General features: G+C 38.5%; 3 protein-coding genes across 5 annotated transcripts; 2 read left to right on the forward strand and 1 right to left on the reverse strand.

Annotated features, from left to right (window-relative positions):
• Positions 1-859: 859 nt before the first annotated feature.
• Positions 860-4,728, reverse strand: slc16a7 (solute carrier family 16 member 7). The gene is made up of 5 exons (XM_035657017.1): positions 4,658-4,728; positions 4,306-4,541; positions 3,972-4,115; positions 1,855-2,715; positions 860-1,688 (listed from the first exon to the last, which is right to left on the reverse strand). The coding sequence occupies exons 2-5, from the start codon at positions 4,520-4,522 to the stop codon at positions 1,465-1,467; spliced, it is 1,446 nt and encodes a 481-aa protein (XP_035512910.1). The 5' UTR covers positions 4,523-4,541; positions 4,658-4,728; the 3' UTR covers positions 860-1,464.
• A 2,066-nt stretch (positions 4,729-6,794) lies between these two features.
• Positions 6,795-9,411, forward strand: LOC118324203 (uncharacterized protein At5g50100, chloroplastic-like). The gene is made up of 3 exons (XM_035656409.1): positions 6,795-7,265; positions 8,874-9,062; positions 9,176-9,411. The coding sequence occupies exons 1-3, from the start codon at positions 7,119-7,121 to the stop codon at positions 9,368-9,370; spliced, it is 531 nt and encodes a 176-aa protein (XP_035512302.1). The 5' UTR covers positions 6,795-7,118; the 3' UTR covers positions 9,371-9,411.
• A 445-nt stretch (positions 9,412-9,856) lies between these two features.
• On the forward strand, positions 9,857-18,569 carry LOC118324202 (calcium-independent phospholipase A2-gamma-like). Of its 3 annotated transcripts, XM_035656408.1 has the most exons (10): positions 9,857-11,318; positions 12,516-12,604; positions 13,849-14,030; positions 14,172-14,324; positions 14,409-14,566; positions 15,058-15,152; positions 15,260-15,431; positions 15,545-15,602; positions 15,993-16,187; positions 16,883-18,569. In XM_035656408.1, the coding sequence occupies exons 3-10, from the start codon at positions 13,851-13,853 to the stop codon at positions 17,339-17,341; spliced, it is 1,470 nt and encodes a 489-aa protein (XP_035512301.1). In that variant the 5' UTR covers positions 9,857-11,318; positions 12,516-12,604; positions 13,849-13,850; the 3' UTR covers positions 17,342-18,569. The 3 variants fall into 3 exon arrangements, with proteins under 3 accessions (XP_035512301.1, XP_035512300.1, XP_035512299.1); XM_035656407.1 differs by having other exon boundaries at positions 12,516-14,030; XM_035656406.1 differs by having other exon boundaries at positions 9,857-11,885; positions 12,516-14,030; positions 16,883-17,341.
• The last annotated feature ends 150 nt before the right edge of the window (positions 18,570-18,719 follow it).

Below are 18,719 nucleotides of genomic sequence, written 5' to 3' on the forward strand. Positions count from 1 at the left end.
CTTGCATTTGTGCTATATTGACCCAAACCAGGCTCCAAAGAGAAGACCACCCACCCATAAGCCAAGGACTTACACTGTTTATCTGGTTTTCAGATAATGTTATCTAAGGATATAAATAAACTTATTGATTCACTCACTTAAGCAATTTTCGTCCATCTGAAAAAGGAAGTCAATATGCACCTTGCAGGGACATGATAAGAATGGATCATTTAAGCATACATCTGTAATAATGGCATTGTTCATTTCCTGAATAGCTCCCCCATGTATCTTGCATTGCAGGTGCTCAAGGCCTGGCACTAAGGGGCGGTAATCATGCAATGTGTTAGAATATACAGTTTGACCCATGGTGGGATGATGTGACCTGGTACAAAATCATACATTTAATCTACTGTCACACATTTTCTCTGTGGTGTGGTAGATGAGTCAGAATCTTTTGTCTTGTGTTATCAGGATCTTCACTATATACATAATAGAATAAGCACTTTAAAAAAATCTGAAATATCTTGAGATTTGACCTGTTATTATTGTAAATGTATTATATGCACAGTACTTTTTATGTCAGTGAGGCTAAGTAAAACATTTCAGCTCTTCACCTGCAAATCCTGGGTTCCTCGCACTTATTTGAAAGTTCAATGCTAAAATATTACCATATCTTCATTCGGATGTTTTTATGACTGCACTAAAGCTACGCTCCAATCTTACAGATTCCCAAAACACTGAAGATCTATTTTACTGTATGGAACTTGAAAAGTGAATAAAGAAGTTTTCTCTAAAAGTAGTAGTTAAATTTATGGGCAGCATGCAGGGATTTCAGGGAAGGTGTTTTAAGAGAGATAGTCGGTAGTCTTTACAACAGACATTTAATTTTCTCATTTTTTAATAGCTGTGCCCTTGGCCACCCATTCACAATATCTGACAGCCCATGGGAGGGTCAGACTTCCAAATGCAATGCTGTAAAGAACCAAACCACCAATGAAGATGCCTATTGTTCAATTGCAGTTTAATAGGAGGGATGTGTGAGTTGTCACATGATGGTGTCCAGTGCCACCTAGTGGTAAGAAGATGATAATAAACAGTCTCTGGCTTTGTGTTGTGGGTTTTGACTGGTTATTTTATATCAGTCCCACAGGAAAATTACTTTTTATTCAGCCACTGGAGAAACAAAGAGGAACCATATTAGTTTATAGAGCCATTACAATAATTGAAGTGGAATGAACAGCAGCATTTCTGGATAATTGATCAACAAGGCCATTAGAGCTACAGTTGTCACAGGTAATAATAATAACATACATAAAATAACCATTAAAACACCAAATGTTGATCTGCAGATATTTAACAAAGGTCTAAAGAGTCCAACAACCTCATCCAAAGTAAAATAACACTCTATACACTGAATGTCCCACTGTAAAGCCTCTGTAGTGTCAAATTTCAACATCTGCTAAAATAAAATCATAGTCAGCAGGTTCATCCATCTGTTTCATGTGCTATTTTATCATCCTGGCTCGCTTTAAGTTGTACTGCCTCTTCACAAGTCCTCATCTCCACAGCCACACTCTGCCTCCGCTCCTCGTCCAGTTTCTTGTAGTTGTAGTAATGCATGATAAAGAAAAATATGCCAGGCACCAGCATAAACACTCCGCATGCATAGTACATGTATTTGTAATCTCCAAAAGCATCAACCAGAGCTCCTGAAAGAGAAGATGCACACTTTATCGGTCACTATTTTATTAATTGTTGTGCTATAAATGTCTTTTTGTCTTTCTTTTCTATTGCTATTGAATTGAAAATAATAAATTCCTACATTATGTTTATGCATTTATAATCTGAAATAAAAATCTATGTCGATTCACAAACCTGAAATTGGAGGTCCAAGAAGCACTGGTCCACATTCAATAATGGTGACAAGTCCAACTGCACTGGAGAAGCGATGAGCTCCGACGAGGTCCATCAGAACTTCAAAGAGAAGTGCAGAAACCATCCCAAACGCCAAACCGAAGAAGACAGCATAAATAACCAGACCCCAATATCCAGATGCCAGTGGGCATAAAAGGTGGCACACACCATTGTATGATACTGCAAAACTGAAAAAGTACTGGATCCGTGGCCTTATCCACCTGGTGTTCCCTATGAGGCCAGTTGCTGGTCTGATAAACATATCCACCAGAGCAAAAATAGAGAGCAAGAAAGCTGCTGAATATTCATCAATCCCTTGATGTTTTGCATAGGGAGCCAGAAAAACCACAGGCGCGAAAAAGCCAAAGAACATGACCACATTACCAATGAGATAAATGAGGAATCCCCGGTGTCTGAAAAGTGAGAGATCTATGAATTTGTGCACACAGCCCTGAGTCATGCTCTCATTTCGGTTTTCTTCAGTGAGGTTATCTGACTGTGCACTGGTGTCCACAGTTGCAGCTTCCTCAGCGGCTGCTCCGTTACACTCTGGTTGTTCAGTCTTTGGTTTTTGTTGTGCATTTTTGTTGACTGGTCTCATCAAAGAACCAGCTACACAGCAGTTCAAGACAATGGATCCAAGGATGAGGAAGCTCCCCCTCCATCCAAAAGAATCAAACAGAAACTGGTTGAGAGGAGCCAGAGTGCAGAGAACAACTGGACTTCCTGTCATAGCAAGCCCATTCGCCAGTGGCCTTTTGACCTGGAAGTAGGTACCTATGATCGTCAGGGAGGGCTGTAGGTTGAAGGCAAGGCCAAAACCTGTTAAAATAGTAAAAATGGAAATAAATAATGCATTTTTCTTGTATCATTTGAATGCACTGTACAACCAATGAAGATTTTCAGACAGATAAAGAAACTTTGAGGCTATGACATTACAATTAATAAAAGAAATGTCATTCTTGTGAAGAAAACACGAACAACAAACCTAAAGTCGTTCATCAGTAGCAGCTTTATCAGAAGGATTTGTTAACATTCATTGTCACACATTGTCTAGGGAGAATTCTGATCATAAAAATATACCATAAAACCATCATGTCCAACAATGGCATTTTTAGCTGCTATAACAATTCAATATTACTATCCAATATTATTTTCTATTATCAAATGTTTTGTTTTCAACTGATTACTCCAACGATCAACTGATACAAAACCAGAAATGTTAAGTAAATTTAAACTATTTGTACCATTGTTAGAGCTGATGTGAGTAGGTGATTAATTAATTAGAGAATTGCAAGTATAAGTAATTAATTAAAAGAAAAAAAAACAAACAAACAAAAAAAACCACACATATATATATATATATATATATATATAAGTAAAAAACACATACTATTTTCTGTTAGCAGCATCTCAGTTACGGCTTTGGCTGACATTTTACACACCAAACGATTTATTGATGAATTGAGAAAATAATTTGCAGATTAATCAGCAATCAAAATTATTGTCAATTGCAGCCCTAGTTATCATTTCTGACATTATTATGTCCATAGTGGTCAAATACTCCAAATTAAACCATGCACTTCACTCATGTAGAGTTCTGTGCCACAGTAGGTGGAGCATCTTTACCAGAATAAAGTTTAAAGTCTGAGAGGTTTGTTTGCTTACTGTTAGTAGGATGACCATTTAGTCTGGAAGACATCCATGCATGTGTGTATTCATATGATTTACAATTGTAAGTTAAGGTCTAACCTAAGTTTATGTGTTCCTTTGATAGCATTATTTAACAGGACATGGGTTTTTCATTGGGATTTGAGTGAATATTTAGCCAACATGTTGCACAGAATGGCCCATGTTAACCCCAACCAGGGGGGCAAACAACACTAGTGGACTGACCCTGACAATCAAAAACCTCCTCCTGAATGGGAGTAAAAACTAGGTTCCTCCTGTTTTAGCCAGTCAGGCAACGTAAAGCAAACATTACAAAGAACAGCTACAACCTCAACAAAAATCCTCAAAATTTAAATGAACTTTAGCTCTAACATGATTAGTAATGAAAAAACAAAAACATTATTTACCTCCAATTACTCCAACACAAAGATACAGATGTATGATAGTTTTGCCAAACGAAGCAAGCACCATGGCAGTGCTAACCATGACCCCACCAACCATAACCACAGGTCTGCTGCCATAGCGATTGACAAGTATACTGCTCACAGGTCCTGTACAGGGTAGAGAAATATCTCACTTTTTTGGTACCTTCTTTCTTTAAAGGTTTACAGCACTGAGGTTATATCAGTTTTAATTAAATAAAGGACAAAAAAAATCATGATAAATGTACATTGATCAGTCAATATTCATAGATACACTGCATGGGGATGTGCAATTTAAAAATGCATGATGGCCACTGACCTCCTGCGTACATAGAAGCGAGCATGACTGAGGACACCCAGGCAATTTGACTGTAGGAAACTGAAAAATATTCCTGAATCTCCTTAAAATAGATGGTGAGGGACTTGGGAAAGGCATAGGAGAATCCTATGGAGATGAAAGCGCCGAAGACGACAGCCCAGCCCCAGCCTCCATCTGGTGGCGTGTAGCCTAGATTGGTTGCTGCTGCAGGGGGCATGTTCCTATTCTCCGGCAGGCTAAAGGAGAACAAGTAAAAGTAGTGAACACTGTAAAAACAAAAACTGCATGTTTTCAAAGCAACTGTAATGATCATATAATGCAGTCATACATTCTACATATCACAAGAGCTCACCACTGTACAATCCTCTAAACCGTGTTGCCCAAGCTGTGAACCCTGTTGTTGTACCAGGCTATAGCTCCCCCTCAGAAAGATCCTGGACTAAGGCCTTTGATCTCATTACGTGTGCTTGCATGATAAACAGGAGTGACCACACACCAAAAAGGTAATAATACAGCTAGAGATCTTAGGACATATATGTATGAATAGAAAAGCTAATGTTGACACCAAACAAGGATAAGTATCAATGTAAAAGTACAAACTTTGGTTTTGTTTAAAAGTTCTTTGTGGGTCTTTGTACTCTGTGTGTGTGTTTGTGTCTGCTTGTGTGTGTGTGTAGGTGTGTGCGCAAGTGCAAGTGCTGGGCAAAAAAGATAAAATCCTGTACCATGAAATGATGAAACATGTCATGATATGGTACATTTTGAACTAGAACCAGATTGGAACCAGACAGAATGACTGTTTTTGGTTCATCTAGTGAATTCAATCCCTGAAATGTCAAGGTATTTTATCCCATTGCCACAGAAATCATGTTAATCCTCTAATGTAGTCCTGCACTTTGCAACGGTAAAAGCTTTGATGGCTGAATTTCATACTGCCTCGTATTTTGTTAGCATTCAACAACAACATATGCCTTGAGTCTTAGCCACAGATGTGTCATCAAAGCCTTGTGGGACCTGTGGTTGTTGAATACTAACAAAATAAGCTGTCTTTTATCTTAATTTAAAATTATGAGACGGTCCAATTTAATTAGCCATTACAGTAGAGGCCCATTTAGCTTAGAATATAAACAGAAAACCCCAGTATCGTGTTCCAGCTATTCAGAATGAATGATGAAAAGCGCTCTGTGAGAAATTAAAAAAGAATAATTTATCTTTGGTAAATGAGGAACATTACTAGCCAATGGTGATGAAAAGTACATTTATTCAAATTAAATTAAGTTACAAATTACTTTGCAGATTCAGATTAATGCAAAAAAAATTATAATCAACAAATACATTTTAAGATAAAACTGAATGAGCCCCACCTTTGCCTGTTAATGCATCAATAGTTATAATCCAGTAACATAAAGTTAATCATTTTAAAATGGTACCTTTAGTAGTACCTTTACTTTTGGTATTTTAAGTATATTATGATGTGTATACTTTTGTACTAAAGATCTGAGTACTTCTTCCACCACTGCCAGCCAAGTTACAGGCGCTCATTTATCATAAACTATGAATATTAATATTAATAATAGAAAACCTTAATATCATGTTTCAGGTTTTTAAAAAGATAAATGAAAAGATATACCCTATGAGAGACAGTCTATCTTGAAGGGTTGGGCTGGAGTTAAGCTTTATTCCAGACTTCAAATCAACCAGTGTATCACAAATGAAAGCTACAATGGGACACAATGGGACCAGCAATTCTTTGGGCTTTGTGGTGGATAGAGGACATAAGACCAAATGAAGTTCTTGGACCTTATTAATGAGATCCTATCTATTTTGTTTAGAATTGACTAGACTGGCTGCTGGGTCTGGAGTAGAGCGAAATGAAATAGCCGATTCTATAGGAAAGGCAATTTAAAAGAAAGGAGATATGGATGTAAATATATCACTGGGAAGAGTGGAAGTTAGAGGAAAAATCAAGGAGGGTGTAGAAAGTGTAGAATGGCCGGGATTGTGGGAAAAAGAAGAAGCACTAGGAAGGAAGGCACTATTTCTTGACATCCTCAGATTAAAAAGGTCACTTATTGTTATGAAACCCGGAGAGCTTCTGTTAAAACTTGCAGACTGAGGCTGGGGCAGGTTAAATAACTACTTGCACATCCACATGTATGTGTATGTATCCACAGGGATTAAGTGAGCGTCGGTGTCATGAAACAGTAAAACGTGTTTTCCTGGAATGTAACAAATATAATCATTTTCTATTAAATCTTTTATTTGACCAAAATAAATCACAAAAGCAGTTTAACAGTTCTTGCATGAGGCTGTCAGATAAATGTTTGTCCTGAGGAGGGCAGTAATAAGCCTATTAGCCCCCACACTGCCAAAATCCCACAAGACAAAGAAGAAGCTTCATCCCACTAACATTTGTGCTTCAGAGAACAGCAGCGGAGTGAGACCTCTCGCAGCAGACAAAGAGGAGGACACACTCCTCTCCACGCCTCCCTCCCTCCCTCCCTCCTTTCCTCAGCGGCTGTTATTAAACTGCACATTCACAGTTTGCGTGAATTTAACTTTCTCTTACTAAACAGGCGAATATGCGGACGGGAGATAAAGTTATGTTGTAATGCTGTGACATCAGAGATTAGTGTTGATCGTTTGTTTCGAGCACCGTCACCGGCCGACCTCTGTTGATGTTACTCAACCGCTTGTGTAACACGTGAGTTGTCGGTTTGTAACGTTGGCTACACTGGAGTATTGAGCTTGTGGCAAGTAAGCCATTGTGCTGCGTTCAGTGTATTTTATATATATAGAGATAGATATATGAGATGCTTTCCATTGTGAGAACACGGCTGGGCTCGGGTTTGGCCACATTGCCCAGTTGTTTAAATTCCAGGGCGGCAATAAGAGGCACACCTGCCCTCCTCTGCAGACATCAGCATCGGACCTTCAGCTCTGAGCCTGCAGGTGTCAAGGTAATCTTCTCTCTCTGTGTTACTGCATTAGTAACTGTAAAGCATGCACATAAACAAAGCGTTTCTGACTTTATTAAGTCAACATTAATCTATGTTGCTACTAATAAAGGCGCTTTCACTTTCTAATCATATGTTTAAGGATGATTAGACCCCAACAGAGCAAATTGTGGGACACTGTGGCACAAGTTACCAATGCTGAGAGGTATCATTTTGATATAATGTCCATCTAACTTTAAAAAATTTACATTTCTATTCTTCCTCTTAACTCCTAACATCACTGTGCCCTCTGGTTAATTCAGTAGCACACAATACAATACAGGTTCAGCATGTGAAGGACTTGAATGCAACTTTCCCACGCAATGTAAATGCAGGAAGCATAAAAGGAAGTGAGGGTTGAGGGTTGAGGGTTGGTGAGGTAGTTAATAGTAGTGAGGGTTAGTAGTTAATAGTAGTGAGGGTTAGTAGTTAATAGTAGTGAGGGTTAGGGTTCATATGATCAGTCCCCTCACACCGGCTTCACCCAGTTCATTTACCAGTCTTTGTTGTTGCTGCATTTCCTTTTCTCTCTGGTGCTTTCCATCACATCCCGCCTAAATGTGCACGCTTGTTACTTTGTGATTGACTCACAATTGTTCCTCTTGGGCGTAGCTGGCAAATACTGTGACAGGTTAAACTGCATTTAAGCCACATGTCCGCAGTTTGAGTGACATCAAACACAGTCACGTGATGACAACATTCCCTGCTTTCTTCACAGCCATTGGATGAAAACAAAGTGGGACGCACACCTGGTCATCCGACATATATTCAACCTGTCAGGCAGTGGTGTAGTGGTTCCTGTTGAGGTGGATGGTGGAGGATAAAAGCTTTGTGTTATTAATAGTGACTTGTAAGACTTCTTTTGCATATTTAACTCAGCCCCAAAAATAGGTCAGTAGTATTTGCATATTGTTACTTAACTTGTGCTGCCTGACTTCAGGGAGAAAGGATCATTATGAAATTAACATTAGCCACAGAAGAGGTGTAGGTTTTGCAATCAATATTTACAGACAGTGTTTTTCTTTAAATGATTATGTTTGATAATTACTAGGATGATTAAGTAATATGCTTGCATACATGAAAAATACCCTATCTAGAAATGTTTTTTTTATTTTGATTATGCACAACTTACATCTATTTTTGGACTACCATAATTACCCCAAATGTTAATTATACTACATTAGTATTTAACTCATTTGCAGTTATCTTCCAAGTAAAATATTAAATGTACTGCTAAAATAGTATTCTGTTGCATAGGGAAAAAAGTTTTTTCAATTTTATCAATTTGATTTGTAATTTCTAAAGGTTTTCATCTGATTAGTGTAATACAAAATAATATACCTCTTATGTTTTATAATATATCTAATTTCAGAGCTCCGTTGGTGTACAGTTTTCACAGTGTTATTTACAGTATTGTTGTCCTCCTTTCAGTCAGAGCAGTCGTCATAAAAGTAGTAATGGGTCCCTCTTTAAGACAAATCTGGCTCAAACACAAACAAACATTTAAGCAGAATGGACAGGGGTAACATTACTGACATATTTATATATTAGCTGTTCCGTGCTCTGTTTCAGGTGCTGTATGATGGGCTTTGTCCCATATGTGTGAAGGAGATCGGGCTCCTGCAATTTCTGCAGAGAAACCAGCCTGGGAAAGTAGATTTTGTCGATATCTCACTGCCAGGCTATGATGGAGCAAAATATAGGGATGTCAGCTACGAGATGGCCATGGAGGAAATGCATGTGATTGATGAGAAAGACGAGGTATACTTACAGTAGATTCCTCTGAATTTACTAGCACTTTAATAATGTCAAATCACCATTTTAGTGTATTATGTAGGTTACTGCCAGTTGGCTAACCTCCTGTGTATTTGCAGGTTCACCGTGGAATCCCAGCATTTGCAGTCATGTACAGTGCCGTGGGCCTTGGCTGGTTGGGTCGCTTCATGATGTGGCCACCTGTGAGACCATTCATGGACAAGTGTTATGCCGTCTTTGCCAAGAACCGCTTAAAGTGGACCGGACGTGGGGAGGAGTGCACCACAGGACGGTGTGAAAAGAAAACACGATGACTCTTAACCTCAGAAACAATAAAGTATGTTTAATAAGTTAACTGACTGTGAAGAAGAGCTGGATGAATACTGTATGGTTTATCCTGATCAGCCACGGGTTTATGAGTGTGTCTGGAAACGCTCCAAGACTGTTGTTACCTGAAAGGAAATATTGGCTTCCTGATTAAATATGAATGCTGTGAAGACATCATCTGATGCTTTACTTAAAAAGCATACTTCAGCTCAGATAAAATGATAGACATCTTCTAAAAATGATCCGAAAATGAAAATGACAGTTATAGAGATGTTGATATTGCAAGATACAAGGAAAATAAGATTTTCTGGAAATGGCCTAAATATTAAAAATGTATATATTATGTTGAGCGTCTTATTGGGATCCAAAGTATATGACTAAAAATGTATTTTGTCAGAACTGACAGATGAGCAGACAAAAGAAACCGAAAAAAATATATTAATCCTAACCAAAACAAACATGACACTGCAAAGAAAGAGCCATACTGCAAAAGACATAGAATGGCGTACTGTATATAAGACTGTCATACTGTGACAAATATACAGTGCAGAGAAAATAACTGAAGCAAAACGCAGACAATTTCCTGTTGCACACAGTGTATCAGATTGAGATTGAGTTAAAAGAAGATAGAGAACCAAGCTGCCACTAGATGTCATCGTAAGTCTAAAGTAATATCAGCTGTGAGCGTGAAATTGTTCTTGCGGAAGTGTGATATATGGCAGTCACGATTATTGACCAGCTCATGATTGACCTGTTGTCTTTTCTTTATAAGGGAAGCAGAAATGAGGAGTTCAGTAGATTCTTATTTATAGTCCAGGATGAAATCAATATTTAGTGGTTCTAACACTAAAGGTAAAAACCAAAACTGACTGAACTGGCACGATCATTTTAGTTCAAATTACTCTTGTAAGTAATTCTGACAGATACAGACACTCAAGTCTCGAGTTTGTAATCTCACAGGTGGTCCTGCTGTTGGGAGCAAGTTTCATCAACAACACATTGCCATGCAGAACAGTATGTGCTTGTCAAAGGTTATATGAGTTATGGCGATAGGACAGTGATGTTTTCAAAACATACTCTGTGATATAAGGCAGACACACGTCAGTTTGAGTCACATACTTAAAGTATTTTGCTTTGCTTTTCCACAACAGAAATCTAAATGACTGAGATTTATTTCTTAAGATTAAGATTAAGATTTTTGTATTTTTAGCTAACTGCCTTTTCATGGCATGGCTGGACATATAGGCTATGTCTGCTAGTGCCCTGTTTGTACTAGGTAATTAATACGTACTGGGTCATTTAAAAAGTACTTAGAGTTAAGTTTTGTTCTAGATAGATAGAAACTTGTTTCTAGGTCTCTCCTGAAGCCAAATATGTTACCCTTTTGTTTCCTGTAACTGTACATTACAAGTATTTCCTTGGTATCCAATATGTTCAAAAATATTTACACTGTAACTTGTGGGTTGTATTTTAAATCAGCGCCACATTTCATTAGATCTATTAACCACTACAGACTTTTAATTGTTTTGTATCACATGTTGTGGCCTGTGCTCAGTTTCTAAGAACTGCAGAGCTGGTGACCTGTTTCTGTTTCTGTTGTGCTGTGGTGTAGGAATCAGCTAACATCAACTCACTGAGACCCTTAAGTTCTTACCCCCCTCCCTAATTTTAGACTTGTGCTTCCAGACCGGCAGTCAGAAGTGACAGCACATGACTTTAAGCCCGAGTGGTCTTACAAAGCATTGGTCATGCTTGTCCACCCCCCAGCCTAGCTCAACCAATGAGATTAAAGTACTGCACGAGAGAGGGGTAAAATTAAGTATCAAAACACAGTGGAAATAGTGCTTCTGTCAGTTTGTCAAAAGTGGTGTACTGGATTTGAAAGACCAGGAAGTTGGTTGAAGAGGAATTGTGAAGACAGAAGAGTTGTTTCAGGTAAATCTTGAGTGAATGTTTGCATCAGACATTTTCTGTCAAGGTTAGAGTAGCTATAAGCTACTTTGGTTCATGACCTTTCCCCACTTAAGTGGAAAACAACCATAGCAGATGTTTGACTATTGCATATCCAAGCTGTTTGCCTTGCCTGAGTGTTTTTATGAATCTGCCTTATTTAACATAAAGTACGCTTCCGTTTGCTAAGGATATGAGAGCAACTAAGGGCAAAGCTCTGTGTTCTCTAATGTCTGTCACATTGCAGGCATACATCCTAATGCAGAATGTTAGTTATTTACAAGCCATGTATACTGATGTATTTGCTTTGAGGTTTCATGTTACATTCTTGAAAGGGGACATAGTACTTGGAAACCATGGAAGTGCAGGTCTATTGTGGGACATTAAGTTTGTACACAATCAGCTCACCCTGAACTCTCTCTTAGCTGTTTATAGAAGTCACACTGTGCCTCTGGTCTGAACAGGCATGCAGTGGAGATATAGATTAATCAGATTTACCTGATGCACTGGGCGCTTTTGTTCATCTGAAGTTCATCCCTATTGTTTTGCAAGGTAATTCATTTGTTTTGGTTTGCTCTGTTTTGTTATTGTATTCACGATTGGATTTAAATAAATCCAATTTGCATGTAATTTTGTCTGAACAACAGACATTTATAGCAGACATTTTTAGCCACAGTAGCAGCAGGGCATGGCAACAAACATTCATGGTTTGTGATGGTGTATCCTGATGACTTTGGGGATTTCTTGACTTTTTCTCTTGCACAATCTGCAGGTTGACATTGTTGGTTGTTATTGAAATGTCTCCCCAACTATTAGATCCATTGCCATGGAATTTGTTGCATTCTTGTTTCCCAAGGGATTAAGTGTAATAACCTTGATTGCTTGATTTTTCATCTAGTATCATCTTTAAGTCACAATTGTCTAATCTAATTCTAATTGTCCAATAGTTAGTTTATGATCAAATACCTGCAAAAATGGCATTCCCATCAGCCTCAGATAATTAGCAAATGTTAGCATGCTTAAACATTAAAATAAGATGGTAAACATTATACTTGCTAAGTATTATTGTCATCATTGTCATTATTGATGTGAGGTTTTAGCTCAAAACACCACTGTACCATAATAAAGCCTCACAGAGATGCTAGCATGACTGTAGACTCTTTGTTCTGTGTATTTTCCTAGATTCCTGTTGAAAATGCTGCTCTGGCCTAAATCAAGTGAAGCTCAAGAGTGACATTTGGACTTTGATTGATTGCTGCTCACGACATCAGGTCAGACATGGGTCGCTACCTCAGCACCAACCTGTGTTCAAGTTCTGTGAACAAGACTTTGAGGTCATACTGCAAAATTAGGTACCTAATGAGCCTTCTCAGAAAGTACCCTCGTCTGGCCAAAGCACCACTCTGCCGGGACCTTCACAGAAATTCACTGCTGTCACCTCCTCACCCTTCCAGATTTACAAGAAAAGCTACTTTTAAAAATTTTAACCACAGTGATACAGATTCTACCTCCCACCACTTACTTAGAGATTTTACCGAAGTGAAACATCTCCAGTTTGTGCGTTTTTACTCATCCTCTAATAGGAATACATTCAAAGCTGCAGCTCCAATTGGGATCTTTGAGGAGGCTCAGAACAGTTTTAATTTGAGTTCCCTAGGAGGACGTCTTGGTCAGTCATTTAATCGATTGTCCAGATACATTAACATTTATTTCAAGAGAAAGGACGCTGAACTTCTAGTAGAAAATGACGGTTTTGATGTAACATCTCCAGGATATCTTGGCAGGTCACAGAGGCGTACTCAAAGTCAACGAGCAGCCAGAGAGCGAAAAATATCTGAGGGCAAAGACACAAAGCAGACCTTAAAAAACACACAGGAAATGGATGGAGGAGGAACAAGTCCTTCAACACAGGGAAATTCTGGGCTGGAACTATTTCACAACAGCTCTTTGGCGACAACATTTGGAGAGAGCTACAGTTATGTTGCTAATCACATTAATTCGGTCTTCTCTCGCAGTTTTGTAAAAGTTCAAATGCAGGAGAATTTGGAAACCGAGTCTTCCACCAGAGGGATAAACAGGAGGCAGAAGAGGAAAAAAATGCAAAATACTTACGTAATAAACTCTCAAGAGGCAGAAATGTCTCAAGTAAAATCGGGCTGTGAGAAGGCGGCAGTGGAATCGAACAATATCTCTAGCAGCTGGGAGGAGGGCTACCTTCTCTTTGCAAGACACATCAATAAATACTTTGGTGCCAAGGTTACTGATAACCAAAATCAGCAAAATAATAGCACTTACAAAAAACACTTATCAGCACAATCTACCTCACAAACTCAAGGTGCAATACCACAGCTAAAGAATAGAGAGCCTATCATCCCTGAAACTGGAAACATTTTCCACAGCAGTCGTAATACCACTAACTTTGGGGAGAACTATTTCCAAACGGCTGGTCACATCAATAAATATTTCAAGGGTCAAAGTGGATTGGATGAGGATGTTGATAAAAATCCCCTAATAGAGATGGACCCTGGATCTGCTACGTCTGAGAAACTGAAGACTGTGTCATTTATGGACTACCTTCTCCACCCCACAAGTGCCATCCCTGACTTGCTGGGTACCTATCTAAAACTGGGCCCCTTGACCCAGACTAGTAAGCCCAAGCCTGCCATGACTTCACCAAAGGCAATATTGTATAAAAAGGTGAGAAAGCTACACAGCATGTCCCTTATATCATGAACTGACATGTCTAATTATTTGACTTATCTCATTCTTCAAGCTGGTATAGCATTGCAAACTGTATTGCAAATGTTTATAACTAATATTCTGGTTGTATGCTCTCAGCTTGTCTTGAGTCGGAGGCAGGCAGAGGAAATGACACGAGGGTTGATTGGCAGTCTGGTACAAGCTTCATCTCCAGAAGCTCTGACTGCCTGTGTGGAGGCACTCAATGAACACCTTATTCGTTATCCATCATGCAAAGCTTTAATGTGGCAGGTCTGTTGAAAGTGAAACAATCACATTTACAAATGTGTAACTGATTTGAGCTTTGTGACTTATAAACAATGTTTCTGTTTCCAGGAGAAAATTGCAGTCACATTGTTGAAAAAGCGACGAACCTACAGAGATAACCAGGTGCTTCAGAGCACCTTAAGAGAAACCTTGGCTCTGATCGGCTATGTGGATCCAGTGAAAGGCCGTGGCATCAGAGTGCTCTCAATTGATGGTGGTGGCACAAGGTAACTTCAAGAAAATGGATGATTAATGAATGATAACCCTTCATGCTGTACACAGAACTAGAGCTGCAACTTATTTTAATAATCAATTATGATAATGATTAGTTGTTTTGTCTATACAATCTCATAAAAATTGTGAAAAATGTCCATCAAATCTTCAAGTTGCTTGTTTCATCCAACCAACAGCTCAAAACCCAAATATATATAGTTTACTATCATATGTGACGCAGGCAAAAAGTAGCCAACCCTCACATTTTCAAAGCTGGAAGCAGGGAATGTTTGAAAAACTACTCAAAGGATTAATCATTTATCGGAATAGTTGCTGATCAACTAACTTCGGCTCAACCCAGAACCTTGTTTAAGATAGTGTTAGATCTGTATGTAACTACATATTTTATAGTCATGACCAAAACCCAGTGTAACACACACTTTTTTCAGCTCTTCATGATATGTTAATTCTTCTTAATTGTATCACTTGTCTTTGCCTTTTCCAGAGGCGTGGTGCCTTTGCAGGTGTTAAAGCTACTGGAAGCTGAGACAGGCAAGAAGATCCACCAGCTGTTTGACTACATCTGTGGAGTGAGCACAGGTAACAGAGTTACTAAAAATAACAATATATTGTATTCTCTATCTTTCTCAGTTTGAATCTATAATTTCTTGTCTCACTTATGTATCTCTGCATGTGTTTTATCAAAGGTGCCGTTCTAGCCTTCATGCTGGGTCTGGCACATTTTTCTCTGGAGGAGTGTGCTGAAATGTATCGTCGTTTTGGCTCTGAAGTGTTTCGGCAGAACCGGTTGGTTGGCACCATGAAAATGGGCTGGAGTCACTCTTACTATAGCACTGAGACCTGGGAGACAATACTACGGTACACACAGAGTAGAATACAAGAGTTTCAGTGAATGTAGTAAATTCTCCACATGTTAATATGAGAGCAATACAATCTAGTTTGACAGATTTTTCTGTTTTTATCCTATCTAGGGAAAAGCTGGGAAATAGAGTACTTATTAAAACAGCCAGAAATGAGCTGAGTCCCAAGGTAAGAATACTGCACTTGTTGAATGGGATACTATGATGATGACATTTTATATCCAAAAAAGGAACAGAAGGGGAGATCGTAACCATATTTCACATTTGGTCGGACACTGAATTGGTAACTTTTTAGCTATAATGTAGGAATAACGTGTACCTGTTTAGTCAATACATCTATGCTAATTCTTTATTAATCAGGTAAAACATTTATATTCACTGAAATCATATGTATCAGTAGTGATAACTATATAGTGATAAGCCAAAAAATATGTAACTCTTCACCACATACTATGAATCTGGACAGACAGGCATACAACAGTAACCCATTAATTTGTTGTCAAGCCTTAAAACTGCAGTTTGCATAGGTTTTGTAAAACCTTTATTGCTGTCTCTTCAGGTTTCAGCAGTCAGCGCAGTGGTAAACTGGGGTACCAGTCCAAAGGCCTTCGTCTTCCGCAACTACAACCACAAACCAGGCTCTCTCAGCCGCTATGCAGGAGGCTCAGGCTGCCAGATGTGGCAGGCAGTGCGAGCATCATCAGCTGCCCCAGGATACTTCCAGGAGTTTCTCTTACAAAGTGACATTCACCAGGTAGATGTGGAAGATTATGTTACTAAAGACCCATTTATATGTGAGTGGAATATGTGGGGATGTGATAAATGAATGGTAAGGGAGAATGTGGGGAGAAGCTACCTTCCCCTTGATAAGATAAAGTCTGCAAAACCTTCTCCCCCAATACCTCAAAATAATATAAATATATAATAGTTACAATATAATAGAGTACAATTTGTTTATTAATTAATAGCTTAAACTGCATTTTAAGATGGTGCAACCCATTTATAAGAAGGAGAAGATAACTTTACTAATCCCCAATGGGGAAATTATTTTTTCACAGATTTTCTGCATTTGACCAAACACACCTTTATGACCTGTGGTGCGCATTAAAGCTATTTTTGATCAACCTTAAATGAAAAAAAGGAAAGAATTAAATGAAAAATAAATATCGGAAGAGAAAAAAGTTAAAAGACCTGTCTCTATGTCACACCTAAGCAAAAAGAAAATAAAACAGAACCGTCCCCATTTTCTGCCCTACTGATAATGTTCATATAGTTCTTAAATTAAATCAACTGTTTTGATATTACAGTTATGCCATACTAAGTTGTTGAGTAGGATTATATATATTTAAGCTTTTATTTAACTAAGTAGAAAAATAAGAATCACGATATTCACGAATTAAACAAAATACTTGACTTGTACACTTTTTATTTATTTCTGCATCTTTGTAGGATGGTGGAATTATCCTGAACAATCCCTGTGCTTTGGCTGTCCATGAGAGCCGTCTGTTGTGGCCCAACCAGTCCTTCCAGTGTGTGCTGTCCCTTGGCACTGGTCGATTTGACAACGTTAAAAGGGGAACTGCCACCTCCACCAGCCTGAGGGCCAAAATCAGCAACCTGATCTGCAGTGCTACTGACACTGAAGGGGTTCACACCCTTTTGGACGATCTGCTGGCTCCAGACGTGTACTTCCGCTTTAACCCCATGTTGAGTGCTGTGGTGTCGCTGGACGAGAGCCGGCCTCAGGCCCTGAACCAGCTGCAGAGAGACACCCAGAACTACCTGGAGAGAAACCGGCCCAAACTGGCAAGGCTTTGTTTGGTGCTCGGGGCAGAGCGCTCTGCTGTTATCAGAACTAAGGACTGGATGAGTGAAAGGGCCTGGGAGATGAAGCAGAGATGGGTGTGAGTAGGTTTAGGGTTTTTGTCTACACGTAAACGCATACCACATTCACTGATGCACACATAAACAGTACAGTGTGGAAAAAATAACAGAAACTCTTTAAATTACAACAATTTTGTGATCCCCTGACCCTTCCTTTAGCACCACCATGAGCTTGACTTTTTTGATTTTGAGTGAAATGTCATGATAACTATTGAATGGCTTGCCCTGAAACACGGGGATGAATTATAACAACTTAGATAATAATAGATCTCTTAACTTTTCATCTTATGCCATCATCAGGTCAGTTTGTTAATTCACATCAGCCTCTGCTGTATTTTGTGTTAGTGTTAATTAGCAAATGCTATTATGAGAAAGTAAGTATACAGACTTTAGAATTTAGCCTAAAACATTGCTATGACTAAATACAGTATTCAAGTGCCACTATTAAGACTATGGACCTTCAGTAAGTCTACACAGGAGGCTTTTCATATGCATCAATTTTCTTTTGTTTTACGCACATAACTACCATGATTGTGTGTTGGCCAAAACACAATGACTTACTACACCCAGTAAAGTGCTTGAACACATCCTGTGTAGACAGACAAAACACTGCTGTGGCCGCTTTCACTATGCAGGCTGTGTATGTAGGCACGCTGTCGGTTCGGCCTAAAGTTTGTAGTATTAACCAAATATTTTGTTAATATCTTGTCTACTTGAGAGCACAGTATTTGCAGCTAAACTCACAATTACAAAGCCAGCTACAGTGAGTATTAAGTTATGTACTGATCAGCGGCATGCATCCGCTTTAGAGGAAGTTGAACAATCTTCTTTTTAATGTGATTTTTCAAATAAATATAAGACTTCTACCAGCTAAGCTGTCATCATATCATAAGATGTTTCTGCTGTTTAGTCAACTTCCTGTTATACATGTACTGAATGTAAATCAATATGATATTGTCACTTACATTATATATATCATCTCATATATTTTTTTGATGATTTCTTGACATAGATGCACAGAACAAATATGCACATCCATGAAATAAGCACTTTCATGCACTTTATTAAAAAAGCTTTGTGTAATGTGCACATGTGACTTAATCCAGTATCTGATTATTACTGTATGTGAAAATGTTGACTCCAATATAAGCTATAAATCTTACTTATTTGTGACATTACAGCTGATGTAGTATATAATTTTGCTATTGGGCATTTTATGAGTATTTGTTTGGAATAAATTCATATTTATGAAGACTCTTTTCCTCCCCCCCCCCCCCTTTACTGAACACATAAAACCACCACCACCACTTTTCGTCAACCCAATAAATAAATCACCCTGCTCTTGGCAAATGATGTAAGACTTTATCAATGGGTGAGAAGCCATCCAATCACTTGAATGTGA

This window comes from Morone saxatilis, unplaced genomic scaffold (genome assembly GCF_004916995.1).
Source record: "Morone saxatilis isolate NCDOM2014 unplaced genomic scaffold, NCSU_SB_2.0 Contig15, whole genome shotgun sequence".
NCBI lineage: Eukaryota > Metazoa > Chordata > Actinopteri > Moronidae > Morone > Morone saxatilis.

Coding starts and splice junctions, on each gene's coding strand:
- LOC118324203 (XM_035656409.1), top strand. CDS start 7,119: ATGCTTTCCATTGTGAGAACACGGCTGGGCTCGGGTTTGGCCACATTG. Junction 7,266..8,873: donor CTGAGCCTGCAGGTGTCAAG/GTAATCTTCTCT, acceptor GCTCTGTTTCAG/GTGCTGTATGATGGGCTTTG. Junction 9,063..9,175: donor TGATTGATGAGAAAGACGAG/GTATACTTACAG, acceptor GTGTATTTGCAG/GTTCACCGTGGAATCCCAGC.
- LOC118324202 (XM_035656407.1), top strand. CDS start 12,612: ATGGGTCGCTACCTCAGCACCAACCTGTGTTCAAGTTCTGTGAACAAG. Junction 15,153..15,259: donor CATCTGTGGAGTGAGCACAG/GTAACAGAGTTA, acceptor GTTTTATCAAAG/GTGCCGTTCTAGCCTTCATG. Junction 15,603..15,992: donor GAAATGAGCTGAGTCCCAAG/GTAAGAATACTG, acceptor CTGTCTCTTCAG/GTTTCAGCAGTCAGCGCAGT.
- slc16a7 (XM_035657017.1), bottom strand. CDS start 4,522: ATGCCCCCTGCAGCAGCAACCAATCTAGGCTACACGCCACCAGATGGA. Junction 4,116..4,305: donor CGCTTCTATGTACGCAGGAG/GTCAGTGGCCAT, acceptor TACCCTGTACAG/GACCTGTGAGCAGTATACTT. Junction 2,716..3,971: donor TTGTGTTGGAGTAATTGGAG/GTAAATAATGTT, acceptor CTATTTTAACAG/GTTTTGGCCTTGCCTTCAAC.